The sequence below is a fragment of the Raphanus sativus genome, chromosome 5 (genome assembly GCF_000801105.2).
Source record: "Raphanus sativus cultivar WK10039 chromosome 5, ASM80110v3, whole genome shotgun sequence".
NCBI classification, from domain to species: domain Eukaryota; kingdom Viridiplantae; phylum Streptophyta; class Magnoliopsida; order Brassicales; family Brassicaceae; genus Raphanus; species Raphanus sativus.
The window spans coordinates 30671340-30685808 of record NC_079515.1 but is presented as its reverse complement, the minus strand read 5'-3'; the positions used below and the strand labels follow the sequence as shown (position 1 = coordinate 30685808).

The following is a 14469-nucleotide window of genomic DNA, read 5'->3' as shown; positions in this document are numbered from 1 at the left end:
TAGTAACTTGATGGATATGAAATCGTAATCCAATTTAGTTATGAATTGGAGAAAGATATGGAAAGAAGATTTTGAAGAATATTCATTGATCATGATATAGAAGGAAACATCGTCAAAAAGATAAAAAAAATTGCGTTTTTTAAGAGAGATATCCATGCATAAGGGTTTTGGATTAAGAGAGTGACAGCGAGAGAATTGTAAGGGTAGCACATTAAATTGTGATTCTCATGTTTTTAGGTTATTAAAGATTGATCAGTCGTGATATATAGTTGTGTGTAGTCACAGAAATCTGATTAATTATATTGAATTGTTTAAACGATTTCTAATAAAGTATTATTGAAATGAGTTTAATTGTGCCAAGATTTGGTTGTTGTTCATGTTCTAGGAATTACATTATTTTCCCTACTACATTCGAGTTTGATACTCAAATTGTCTTTAGACTTTAGTCACCATCTGGATATCAAAGTCAAACCAATATTTTGTAAGCTATTTTTAGTTTCAGGCAAAATCGAACCCTTTCCATGACCATGACACTCGTGAATATTTCCTGTGTTTAATTTATAAAGAAATCACATAAAAGCCCTGAAGGGCCAACTATTTGGCTACAAAAAGATTCTCCTTTTTCGAAACCAGCCCTGCAATATGAAATCCTCTAACGTCTGCTTTATATCCTCTTTCTAAATCAACGGCGTAGGCTACGTTATATATAATTCTTGAGACATCTATCCTTCACCCTGTTCGGGTTTTACGTTACACATGTTCAGGACATGCGGTTGGGACACCAAAAGAGAATTATTTTCAACTTTTTAAGATCTACATCGTCTATTATTTAAATATAAAGTAGAGAAGTAAGGGATGGATAATGCACTATTGTGTTAAGAGATTGTAAACATTATATTTTGTGACCAAATAATTACAGTTATGGAACTTCTAATTGTACTAGATGGACGCATTATTGTGTTAAGAGGTTGTAAGTTTCTTTAACCGATCAGCATTGAACTTCGGGGTTAGCTTATTCCTAAGATTCATATATGTCTTATTTTTCTTTTATTCCTCTGCCTAAGATTTTCCAATTTGTAATAGCATCCCTTATGCATTATTGATGCGTTACTACCTTTAGTCCTCTAGTTACTTTTCAGGAAGAATAATACAAGAATTGGGACCCAGTAACGGGTCATATGTGCCGTCCAACTCCTTTTACCTGCTTTTCTGCTGGCCATCTTTACAGATTGCATAAGTATATTTGAAAGTTTGTACGATATATTTCCAAAACTAAAACTTAAAATATAGATTTACCTTCTAAACCTAAGCATAGTCGATAAATTGACTACCTTGATGTCATTTGCAATGATCAAAAGCATCTAAAGTCAAAATATCTCGCTAACCAAACATATCGTAAGATATATTCATATATTTTCATGTTAAACTGTTTTTATTGAAGATAAATAAAATGAACTAAATATAAGATGAACTAAATATAAGAATACACTAAGAATTTTAAATAGAAAATATTATTGAAGATAGTATTTTATTGTTTATAAGTTTCATTTATTTTGGTTTTTGCTATTTATGCTTATGCTGCCTCTCAAATGGGTGTATTTAACCCAAACCAAGAAGGAGATGAAGTCGTGTACGTGGGTACACATTCACGAGGAATCCTACCTGGCTCACACTCACATGGGCCCGCTTGATCTTGTAACCACGTCGTCAGTAATCAAATTAAGGTATCGATTTTAAAATAGAGCAGTGATACTAGTTACGTGGGAAGGAACCCTTATAATCAACTAGCCTATAATCAACAGACAAATTCTGATTATTAGGTTGTAAAAAACGCAATTATTAAATAAAAAAAAGAATGAAATCTTTGATAATTCAAATAATTTTAGAAAAAAATAGTTCACATGATCAATAATCGTGAAAAGAAAAGTAGTAAATATTGCATTCTCTTTCTCAGACAATAATCGATCTCAATCATGATCAAATGGTTAACATCATGGTTTTAACCCTTGTTCATTCATGGCATGTAAATTTTCATACCACATTTTTTCTAATCCGAAAAATAGAAATAAATTGTAGGAAAAGTAAAATTTATTACAGTAAGTCTGAAAACAAAATGATTTGATTTTTGAATACATAAATAATGTGACCTCTAATTTTATTCAAGGGTTCTTATTCTCCAAAATATCAATTTCACCAAAATTCAACTGGGTCATTATTTTTGAATTTTTTTTTCTTTTGTAAAAATTACTTGTACATACAACGATAGTCTAATTTACCTTTTCTTTGTATAGTGAAATAAAATATACTGCTTATTTGATTAGTTCAGTTGCATATCTTTAATAAGAAATCTATAAAAAAAACTATACCGATAATTAAGGCCTAATGGTCACTACTCCGTACTCCATATTGCATTTTATCGATTATAATCAAAGATGTGGAAATTAAAATATTAAAACTGAATATATATTTATATATATCGAGGAACTTGCATTTGTCCCTTGTCCCCTGTAAACTATAATTAAATTCTATATACTTTCATCTACAATTTTTGGTTGTTCCACCATTCGTTAGAGGAAAAAAATCAAAGGGTTAATAACAATCCAAACATAACTTGGAATTAACGTTCTGCTGTCTGTATATATATTTGTTCAAGTTCATTCAAAGTCTTTACTTTCGATGCTTGGTTTAAATCGAGACGACCACAGTTAAATTTCACTGGACAATCTAGTCCACACAACATCAACACGACTAAAACTAAAACATGCTAGAGCTGCTTAAAATTCAACATCGGTAGTTTACGAAGTTTTATATTACTATCTGGCTAGCAATACACTAAAACGCTTCCTCGCAGTCTTTAATCAATGCGAATTGACTGATAGATTACTTATGACAATTCCTCATCACTATCTTGTTCATTTACAACAAATATTTTTTCGTGCCGAGGTAAAAAAATATGTTTTTTTTGGAGAGAGATTTATAAAAGACTTTAAGAACAGTAACATGAGAGTTTGTTTGTAACGTATAATTTTATAAGAGTTCAACGTTAGTAAAACGAAAAAGATTTGTTGTAACGTTTACTGAGCCACAGCAGAAGCAAAAACAAACACTTCTCAAAGATATTCTACTGTATATAATAATAATTAGTAAATTTTTGTAAAATAGAATTCCTTCTTATGAAAAGTTGAAATTTAAGTTCTTAATTAGTCGTATATAATAATTTAAACATTTCTAATAAAAAACAATTCACAACTTGACGAGTAATAGTTACGTGATGAGGTTCAATATCTATGTGGCATGAGGTGGAAATTAGTACATAAATACTTTTATATAAGAAAAAGATGCTTTCATGTGCAATATTCATCATCATTATTCTTTAACAACATTGTAGACAAAACAAATGGTTTTTGACATATATATATTCAAAAGTAGTCGTGAAGCAATTGTCTCTACTATAAATAGCTCTCCTCGACCAAACATCTTCATTCACCAAAGCATCACATACACTCTTACTTCTCTTCTCGTTTTCTTTATATTTTTCCTCTTTACCTTTGTCATTTAGAGATGGCCGACGTTAAGGTATGATCTTTATTAAGATTTATTTTTACTAATCAGATTCCTATCTCTATCTTTGATTATTTGTTAAAGCTAGTTAGATTTGATTTAAGAACTAGTTAGTTATACTTATTCAGACGATCAGATACGTATGATGTCTATCGACAGCAAAATGGTTTTAAAACTAAGCGTGTGTTTGCTCCCAGGTTGAACAAGTCATTACTCCAGCAGCAGAGAACGTTGAGGTACCAACCAAGACAGTGGAGGAGCCAGTTGTGGTTACCGAACAGGCGGAAGAAGTCGTGGCCACCAGGGATTCTGCTCCTGCTCCAGCCGCCGTAACTGAACAAGAATCCGAAGTATCAGTCGAAGAAACGAGAAAAGAAGTGGTTGTGGAAGAGGCAGAGAAAAAAGATGAAGAAACTGAGAAGAAACCAGAGGAGCCAAAGGTAGAGGAGGAAGAAGAGAAGACAGAAACTCCGGTCGTTGAGGAGGAGGCAAAGACAGAAGAGAAGGACGAGGTGACTGAAACTCCGGCGGTTGTGGAGGAGGAGAAGAAGGCTGAGGCAGGGGAAGTTGTGGCTGCTGGTGAAGTCGCCGCCGAGAAGGCTGACGAGTAAAGAGAAAGAAACTATATATGAATCTTTGGTCTCATTTCGTTGTCTTTTAAAAATATTATATTTTATCAACAGTTCATAAAAGTTTCTATCATTTGCTGTGTTTATTATGATGAAATCAGATGTTTGGATAATTTGATGGTTGCTATATTGCTTACATGCTTGGTCTTAGCTTTTTTTTGTCAACAAGAAACTACTTGGTCTTAGCTACAAAGTACAAGCCAGGGCATGGAATATGAAAACCATTTTGCGTTTACATGGAAACAATTTACTATTTAATTTCCCTCATTAACATTACTAAGTTTTTGTGAAATATTCTTACCAAAATGACCTTTTTGGCGTTTACGTTTACAATAACCAAAGAGAATTTGGCACAAGAAAAATAAACATATTAACTTTATATGTTTTTTTTTTTTTTTTTGTCATCAACTTTATATGTTTAACACCAAAAAATTTAGCAAAAGAAAAAACTTTATGTCTAACAAAACGACGCCTAAGAATCTAATCAACGAAGCTGATCGTGTGTGGTTTTTTTCTTCTAATCATTCAGCAAGAGAAGTGCAATGACACAATTCTTGAGTGCAACAAGACCTCTTCGTTTTTAAATTTGAATAGGGTAAAGATGCCAGCAACCTAATCGTCCTTCTAATTAGTCAAAAGAGAGTATAATTGATGATCCAAATGACATACATATCCACACAAAAAAATTAAAAGAAAATCCACAAATTCCTTTAATCCATTTTTCAAAATGAAAACATGATCCGACATTTCCAAAAAGAACACCGACCATAAATGGATCATCGCAGATGATTGTTCCCAGGAGTTTTTGAAAGAGTTATTCGAAACTAAAGAAAATAATTTTCAACATACCACTAACTAACAAAATCTTCGTCGTATACATGCACCAAACCATAGAGAACTAGGGCACTGGTCAACAAAATAACACTGAATAGCTTTTGAGCCATATCCGGCCCAGCTCATTTTGGGTTCAGTCCCTATTAGTCAAGCCTATCATTAATCTAAATCTATTTTTGTGCTTTTACTATAAAGCCTAATCCCATCCCATTCATTAACTGAGCATGACCCGCGATTGAAAAGAGCGGTTTAATGGGCTATGGGTGCGGTCGTGCGGAACGTCATATTTGCCGACGGTTGCGAAAGAAGAAATTTAAACCTTCGTTACAGACTGAAATGTGAACAGAATATTTTACGTAAATAAAGTTCACGCAGGAAAAAGGGTTACTTAGGGCCAGGGTAGCGGGCTTGATATTCAATCACCGAAAAAGATCAGATAAACGTATTTGATAAATATTTGGCCCATTTGTGAATTACGGTAACAACTAGATTGATGTGGCCCATCAATAAGAGCGGGCGAATTTATCAAAACAAGTTGATATTCTTTAAAAGCAACTGCAAATCAAATCTTAGATGCGAAAACTCGACCGAGATTTTTAAGTTGCAACATTTAAAGACCACGATACTGCAATAAAATATCCAAAAATATGAATTCTAATGTCTATTTAATAAATAATATATACGTATTCATATCAAGTTCATGTTTCATTGACGACAATTATTTTCTTGAGCGTCATTGTGAAGTGAAAAATCTAATATTTCAACGACGCTGAAGTATTATGTAGTTGTGGAAAGTTTTAATTAATGTTAGAACGTTGAAATGTCTATGTAATGTGAGCTTCTAGCTAGTGTCTCTTGGATAACTCCTGAAAGCGCCAATGGAGCTATGCTACGCGGAAACTTGGTATTTCTATGAAAATTTGACTCACAAGTTTGATCTATTTCAACGATATTTTATGAAAGAGAGAATAGTTGCCGAATATTTAGTGTTTAAAGAGTGTTTCTAACTATATTATTTTCTCGAATAGAGAAGTTATTATTAAAATGTAAAAGTTGAATCTTATAAACTAATAAGGTAAAACTTCAATACTTCTTGGTTATAATAAAACGTAATGTATATGGTGTCTGCTATTACCCATATATTTATATTAGACAATTATTTGCTCACCACAATTATACGTATATTAGTTTACAAAAAAAATTTATACGTATATTATATTTAAATATGTAGAAAAGTTTGCAAGCTTTAATCCACTCTATATATGTAGTTTGTAGGTTAGAAATAAATATTTCACAAGTCAATATTTTGATCAAAATGTATTTTCTGAATTTTGTTATTCTACAGCTATCATCGAAGTGAAACTTGAGTGAGTTATGGTAGTGGAGTGCATGCGATCCAGTGAGGTGAGAAGCTTCGGTTGTGTACTATCAGTTTTATAATTAGAAACTCTAACCATCCTTTCTGGATACATTGAGAGGAGAGGTTCAAGTGTAAAAAAGTAGATTAAAAAAGTTGCTAAGTTTAAGTTGGCGTAAATGAATTCACCATCCACTAGCCTAGTTTTTAGTTTATTTAAATGATAACTTTTTTGTAATTTTGAAAGCTAAAACAATGTAAACGTTAAATAAACAAACAGAAATAATGGACAACTTGATCTTAATTTCCATGAATACTTTTAACATTACTTAGGTCTCTTTCTTGGAATTTTTAGCAAACCTACAAAATGGCTATGTTTTAGGGTGAACAAGTCTCTTCCTACTTGTATAGGTTAGTTAATACTCCTTCTACTTCATATCAAGTATCATTATAAAAAAAAAATTGTTGCAAAATAGGTGTTATTTTATTATTTCAATACAGAATTTATTAATTTTATTTTTCAATTTATTTTTCTATTGATTTAAATATGAATATGTGTATTAGTAATAATCGTTTTTCTATAGAAAATATACAAAACTAAATAATTTTTTAATATGTGTGTGTAAATATAAAATAACACTTATTATAAAATATATATAGTATTTTTTAATCAGAAATGACTGTGTCTTCTGTTCCTCCTTGAATATTCTCTCTGTTTCTAAAAGATTTATGTTATAGAATTTTCACATTTTTTAATAAAACATATTAAAACTTAGCTATAAATGCATAGTTTTCTATTATTTTATATTTCCTATATTTTTAAACCAATAAAAACTTCACAAAATGCAATTAATGTTTTTGAACTTCACAATTTTTTATTATTAGTTAACAAATATTCCATTAAAAATATGAAAAATGTATCTTTTTGAAATAATTTTTTTTCTAGAACTATCTTTTAGAAATGGAGGGAGTATAATATAACCAATACAAGACAATAAGTTTTAAACACAAAAACAAAGACAAGACAATAAGATTGATCAAATTATGTTTCAGCATCATTAACCTTCAGAGAAAAAAAAGAATTAATTCAAGACGTGGAAACTTCATTGCAAGCTAGTCCCCATGAAATCCAGCTATAGGTTATCGGTTAAATCTCCTTTTCGACGTGGGCTATAGGTTACATCTAACGCACAGTTTTTTACTAATAAATATTCTCTTTGTTTCAAAATATATAAGTTTAATTTTTTTTACAAATATTAAAAAACATATTAAATTTTGATTGTCAATGCATTGTTTTTTGTAATTAACTATTTTCACAACTTTTAACCAACAGAATTTCAATGAACATAATTTTTTTTTATAAGTTTACAGTTTACTATTAAGTAATATATTGAAAATGTAAAAACTTTATCTTTTAAAACTCTTTTTTTCTTTCTAAAACATGGTTTTTTCGAAATTGAAGAAATATACCAGTCTCAGTATTTTTATGACGATTTTTTAGATATAAATGTTCCCAAAAAGATTAGGTCAAAAGTATATATTGGCCAACCGTAAAACCAAGCATCTATAATAACCAACAACAAAATAACAGTAGCTAAAAATCGTAATCTTGCTCAAAATAATAGCTTCTTGACCGGGTAGGTTTATATGAACACACATTAGTTGGGTAAAACATACAGTTACAACTCATTTGAATGTCCAGGAGAGGGTCTATCCGTGGGTTGTACCTCCACCTGGGAGTTAGGCTTGTGTCATCACTGACCCGGATTTAACCCTTTTCAGTTTCAGAAAAAAAAACATACAGTTACAAGGTTTTGTTTTGTTGATGTGGTAGTCAATTAATATAAATTAAAGGCATGGTTTAATAGCATATAAAATCGTTCTTCTATCTAACTTATATATATGAACCTCTATGTAGTTTAATTCAAAAAGTTTGACAACAAATTAAAAGATATACAACAAAAGATATAATCTATTGTTGATTCTTGGAATTTCCGATTTCTAGATATAATTATTTTTCGTATGTAATTCTCATATGCATTGAAGGTTTTTCTCAAAAGTTCACACGTTTTCCTAGAAGAAAAAGTAATAAAAAAAAATAAAACCAATGAACTCCTCTCTCCTCGCCTCTTCCGCGTGATACCGTTTCATAACTGTGCAGTGGGCCCCACGCGACGTGGCGGCCCACTATAAGTCAATAATTTTTTTTTTTTTTTTTTTAGAAAAGATATCAAACGAAAAAATGAAAAAAAAAAAAAAATATTAGTATTGTGAACCCCAATTGCCTATGGGCATGCCCTTAGTGCTGATGTGTTCTCAGAAAAAGTTGAGGAGACACACAATAGTTTGCGTAAATAGCTCATGCTCTCACAATATATATATATCTGTTTATTAGAAAAGGCAATGTAGATTCACATAGGCAATAATAAGTTTTGAAGAGGGTAAGAAATCTGTAACATTCATTTAGTCAAAAAAAAAAAGAATCTGTAACATTCAGCTTTTCAAAATTAAAATAATAAAACTCATAAGAGGATCTTTTCTCTCGCTGAATGTGTTGGCCAAATATTAAGGTGTTTCTTACCTACTGATGATATCTGGACACCTATATAGAATCTTCTGTACCAGTCAAGGTGCTAATTCCTTACCTCTTTTTTTTTTTTATAACAGCAACCCTCAATTGAGTATTTTGTCCGTTCAAGTATCAGACAGTATCATTGACAATTAAGCAATATCTTTCAGTCTAATACGCTTTCCCTAATACAAGATATATACATTATCATAACAACCATATATATATAATTAGTTCACATGTCACTACAAAAAAAGTTGCTATTCATAGCACATTGTTATAGCTCGTTTTACCGAACTGCTGTCATTGATGAGGGTAATATTTTTTAGTTATATAACAACATTAGATAAATGCTATGATAGAGTTTTAGTAAGCGGGAACCTAAAAAAAGCTTTTTTCGCGAAACACTTAAGTGAAAAATTAGCTTTTCCCTCACTCTCATCGGGTTTCCCTCTCATCTCTCTCATTTTCCCTCTTTCTCTATTGAACCCTAAATGAAATCCCCATCGATTCTCTCTCGAAAAACAAATCTGGAAACCAATTAGCTCGGGAACCAATCTCTATCAACCTCCATCTCGAAAACCCTAAACAAAATCAATCTCCGACGAAGCTCAAACCATCATCGCCGACGAAGCTCAAACCATCATCGCCGCTTCAAACCATCCTCGCCGCTTCTCCCAGCCGCCACAGTTCTTCGATTCAGCTCCGGTTTTACATCTCGAAGGTATTGGAAGTTGAAATCGATTTACTTTTTGAGTTCTTGGTTGCTTTGAGTTCTAATTTTGAGTTGAAATCGATTTACTTTTTGAGTTCTTGGTTGCTTTGAGTTCTTATTTGCTTTAAGTTCTTATTTGCTTTGAGTTCTTGGTTGCTTTGAGTTCTTGTTTGTATTGTTATATGCTCTGAATTATTTTGATGATTTTTTGGATTTTATGTATCGTTATATGATCTGAGGACAACTTTACATCACATTTATGTTACGAAAAGCTTTCAACTTAGGTTCGAACATAGTACGATGGACAAAGCTTGGGTACATCTAAGCAGGTACTGATGTTAAGCATATATATTTTAGCTTTCATTTGGTGCATCTCACTAACATGTTTATTTTGTTTTCATTTTGATTGTTAATGGAAGAGTTGATCCTGGATATGAGAGAGGGGCTTCACAGTTTGTCCAGGATGTGGCTTCAGCTATGGGAGGGATTGATATGATTATATGCCCGTGCATAGACTGCCGTAACATTGATCGTCATTCAGCAAGTGTTGTAGTTCACCATCTAGTTACCAGGGGAATGGAGGAGGGTTATAAGATGCGGAGTGATTGGTATCTACATGGAGAAGTGAACTCAGAGGTTGCAGGTGAAAGTAGAGCAACTGAATGGAATGATGAGATCTTTGGGCTGTACAGAGCTGCTGAGCTTTTTGATGAAGAGTTAGTTGAGACGGGGGATTTATCTGAAGCTGCAGAGGGAGACGACAAGAAAGAAGATGAGTTTTTGGCAAAGTTAGCTGAGGCTGAAACACCCCTGTATCCGAGCTGTGTCAACCATAGTAAGCTCTCTGCAATTGTTTCATTATTTCGACTGAAGACTCAGAATGGGTGGTCTGACAAGAGCTTCAATGATCTGCTAGAGACATTGCCGGAGATGTTACCAGAGGAAAATGTGCTTCACACATCACTGTATGACGTGAAGAAATTTCTGAAATCCTTCGACATGGGCTATGAGAAGATTCATGCATGTATTAATGACTGCTGTCTGTTCAGAAAGAGGTTCGAGAAGCTTGAGAAGTGTCCAAAGTGTAAGGCTTCGAGATGGAAGACAAATATGCATACTGGTGAGAAGAAGAGGGGCGTCCCACAGAAGGTATTACGTTATTTTCCTATAATTCCTAGACTGAAGAGAATGTTCCGTTCAGAGGAAATGGCTAAGGATTTACGGTGGCACTCTATGAACAAAAGCAGTGATGGTAAGCTTCGTCACCCTGTTGATTCAGTGACATGGGATCAGATGGATGCTAAATACCCAACGTTTGCAGCTGAAGCAAGGAACATCAGGCTTGGACTTTCAACAGATGGATTCAATCCATTCAACATGAAGAACTCGATGTACAGTTGCTGGCCTGTTTTACTGGTAAACTACAACTTGCCACCTGACTTATGCATGAAGAAGGAGAACATCATGCTCTCATTGTTGATTCCTGGTCCACAGCAGCCTGGTAATAGTATAGATGTATACTTAGAACCCCTCATCGAGGATCTGAACAGCCTGTGGAGCATTGGGGAGTTAACATTCGATGCTCTGAGTCGATCAACATTTACTCTTAAGGCAGCATTGCTCTGGACAATCAGTGATTTTCCGGCTTACGGGAATCTTGCAGGCTGCAAAGTAAAAGGTAAAATGGGGTGTCCGTTATGTGGGAAAAAGACAGATAGCATGTGGCTAAAGTTCAGCAGAAAACATGTGTACATGTGCCATAGGAAGGGTCTCCCACCAGGTCATCGTTTCCGGGGAAAGAAAAGATGGTTTGATGGCAAAGCTGAACAAGGAAGAAGAGGAAGAATACAGACTGGGCGTGACATTTCTCAACACCTTAGAAATTTCAAGAATGATTTTGGAAATTTCAAAGGATCTGCAAGAAAGAGAAAAAGGGTTCAGTGTGCTGATAATAAAGGCTCTGATAGTGAGGCTTTATCGAGTGAATCAGAGGAAGAAGAAGAAGAAGAAGTAGAAGTAGATGAAGATGAGTTATCTAGATGGAAGAAGAGGTCAATCTTCTTCAAGCTACCTTACTGGGAGGTAAGAAACTTATCTCTTTTCCTTAAATGGTTTTCTATTGCAACTGCCTTTTGATTAATTTTTTTTTGTCTTTTGTTTATGGTTGAGTAGGAACTTCCGGTGAGGCACAACTTAGATGTTATGCATGTGGAGAGAAATGTGGCTGCGAGTTTAGTGTCAACTTTGTTGCACTGTGGTAAATCAAAGGATGGTCTTGCAGCTCGTAAAGATCTCGAGGAGCTTGGTATTAGGCCAGAGTTGCATCCTAGAGTTCAGGTTAAACGCACATATCTTCCTCCAGCACCGTGGTCGTTGTCCAAGGCAGAGAAGAAGATCTTTTGCAGGCGTCTATTCGACTTCAAAGGGCCAGATGGATATTGTTCTAACATCTCAAGAGGTGTCTCGTTAGATGAGTGTAAAGTCACAGGGTTGAAATCACATGACTACCATGTGTTGATGCAGCAACTTCTGCCCATTGCACTGAAAGGTTTGTTACCAAAAGGACCAAGGCTTGCAGTGTTTAGGTTATGCGCATTCTTCAATCTGCTGTGTCAGAGAGTGACTGATAGGGAGAAGCTTTTGGTCATGGAAGCTGAGATTGTTGAGACTTTGTGTTTGTTCGAAAGATTCTTTCCTCCAAGCTTCTTTGATATCATGCTCCATTTGACTGTCCATCTTGGAAGAGAAGCCCGGCTTGGTGGACCAGTACATTTTAGATGGATGTACCCATTTGAAAGGTACGATAGATATGACTAATTTTAACAAATAACTTTCTTTTGAATTGAGTTTCTATCTGCTCTGAATTTTGTCACTTGTTTCAGGTATATGAAAGTCCTTAAAGACTTTGTAAGGAATCCTGCAAGACCAGAGGGATGCATTGCTGAGTGCTATCTAGCTGAGGAATGTATCAGGTTTTGTAATGAATTTTTGAAGAAGACTACAAATGTCCAACAGAAAGTAGATAGAAACATGGAGTTCGAGAACAATTATGTCTTAGAGGGTCGTCCAATTTCGGGAGGCACTTCAGTTACTCTCAGTGAAACAGAAAAAAAGATTGCTCATCTTGCTATCATCCAAAACATGGCTCTCGTCGAACCTTATATAGAGTAAGTACACTATTTTACTCTTTCATTAATTCGCTGACAGCAACTAACATATTGTTTATTTTCAATATTGAAGTGAACATCTACAACATTTGCAAGATAGTGATGGAAGATGCCGTCGAGATGCATCAACCTTATGGAGTATGCATACAAAGAATTTTGCAAGTTGGCTAAAAGAACAGGTATTGATTTATACTGAAGATTCCTCTTCTTAATTTACTGTATTGGTATTTGACTTGTTTTTAATTTATCAGGTGCCTCTTGATTCTACAGCACATGATGAAACACTTAAGTGGATAGCTTATGGTCCAAGATGTAGTGCAAGGTCATATACAGGATTCATAGTTAATGGACAGAGATTTCACACTATATCTGTTGATAGGAAGAGTCAAAACAGTGGGGTTTATTACGAGGCAACAGCAGTTTGTAGATCAAGTGCCAAAGATACATCACAGGTCGTTAATTTGGTTTCCTACAACGGCAGAGTAACTGACATCATTTTGGTGGACTATAACATCTTCTATGTTCCTCTGTTCCGGTGTCAATGGGCCGTAAAGGGTAATGGAGTGAAGATTGAAGATGGTTTTACACTAGTTAACATGAATCATAGTCAAGCCTCCTTTACAAGTGACCCGTACATACTAGCATCTCAAGCGAAGCAAGTCTTCTACTCAAGGGAAGATGAGTCTTCGAATTGGTATATAGTAATGAGAGGTCCTTCCAGAAGATACAGTAAGGAAGAGACTCAAGAGGGAACTGCAGACATTGGACCATTGCCATCAAATATAGACATGGATGCTGAGATTGATGAAGCTGAGAATGCCAGAAGTGATGCTGAAGGCATTTATGTGTAACATGTATCCTTATTGTTCGTGTGTGTCATGTTTGCTTGGTCATTGAGTCGATATTTGTTTGTGGTCTGTTTGCTTGGTCCTTGTGTCTTTGTTGGTGTGGCTTGTATGGTTTCTGTTTATGCAAAGAGTGAACTAATGAAATTTAATATTTTGTTTCAGGTAAATTGAGATGGGGCGTCCAAAGGGCAGCAAACGCGGAAGGAAACCAACAATCAAGAAGAAGAAAAAAAATGACGATGTTGAGTTCGTCTGTACTGTAAAGACCGGGGAACAAGACCAAGCTCCAGCAAATGTCGAGGAACAAGTCGAGGAACAAGTCCAAGCTCCAGACCATGTAGAGGAACAAGATCAATCTGCGGAACATGAAACTCAACAAGAGCAATCCGATGGACATGAATCTGAACAAGAGCAATCCGAGGAACATGTATTGGAACAAGAAGAAGCTGCTGATGTGCTAGAAGCAGAGCATGATGCTGATGTGCTAGAAGCAGAGCATGGTGCTGATGAGCCTCAAGGTGAGATCGAACATACTGAGGAACCAATAGCTTCAAGTTCTCGTAAGAGAAAGCGTGGACCAACAATGATGAGAGACCTAGCTAAAGATCCAAATAGCAGAGTTCGTGTGGATTTCACATTCATGGGAGAAGCATATGGTCCTGGATCAGTCAAGTTGTCGTCATATTTAGGTCCATTGGTTAGGGAGCACGTGCCTGTTACTTTAGAAAGTTGGAAGCATCTCACTGAAGAAGTGAAGACAGTGCTCTGGAAATCAGTCCAGGTAACACT

General features: G+C 34.5%; 2 protein-coding genes across 2 annotated transcripts; both read left to right on the top strand.

Annotated features, from left to right (window-relative positions):
• Positions 1-3417: 3417 nt before the first annotated feature.
• On the top strand, positions 3418-4326 carry LOC108838228 (uncharacterized). The gene is made up of 2 exons (XM_018611192.2): positions 3418-3576; positions 3759-4326. The coding sequence occupies exons 1-2, from the start codon at positions 3562-3564 to the stop codon at positions 4170-4172; spliced, it is 429 nt and encodes a 142-aa protein (XP_018466694.1). The 5' UTR covers positions 3418-3561; the 3' UTR covers positions 4173-4326.
• Positions 4327-9965: 5639 nt separating this feature from the next.
• LOC108838263 (uncharacterized) lies at positions 9966-13683 on the top strand. Its single transcript, XM_056985851.1, has 6 exons — positions 9966-9994; positions 10085-11747; positions 11838-12463; positions 12548-12832; positions 12906-13011; positions 13084-13683. The coding sequence occupies exons 1-6, from the start codon at positions 9966-9968 to the stop codon at positions 13681-13683; spliced, it is 3309 nt and encodes a 1102-aa protein (XP_056841831.1).
• Positions 13684-14469: the final 786 nt, after the last annotated feature.

Coding starts and splice junctions, on each gene's coding strand:
- LOC108838263 (XM_056985851.1), top strand. CDS start 9,966: ATGGACAAAGCTTGGGTACATCTAAGCAG. Junction 12,833..12,905: donor CTCGTCGAACCTTATATAGA/GTAAGTACACTA, acceptor TCAATATTGAAG/TGAACATCTACAACATTTGC. Junction 13,012..13,083: donor CAAGTTGGCTAAAAGAACAG/GTATTGATTTAT, acceptor TTAATTTATCAG/GTGCCTCTTGATTCTACAGC.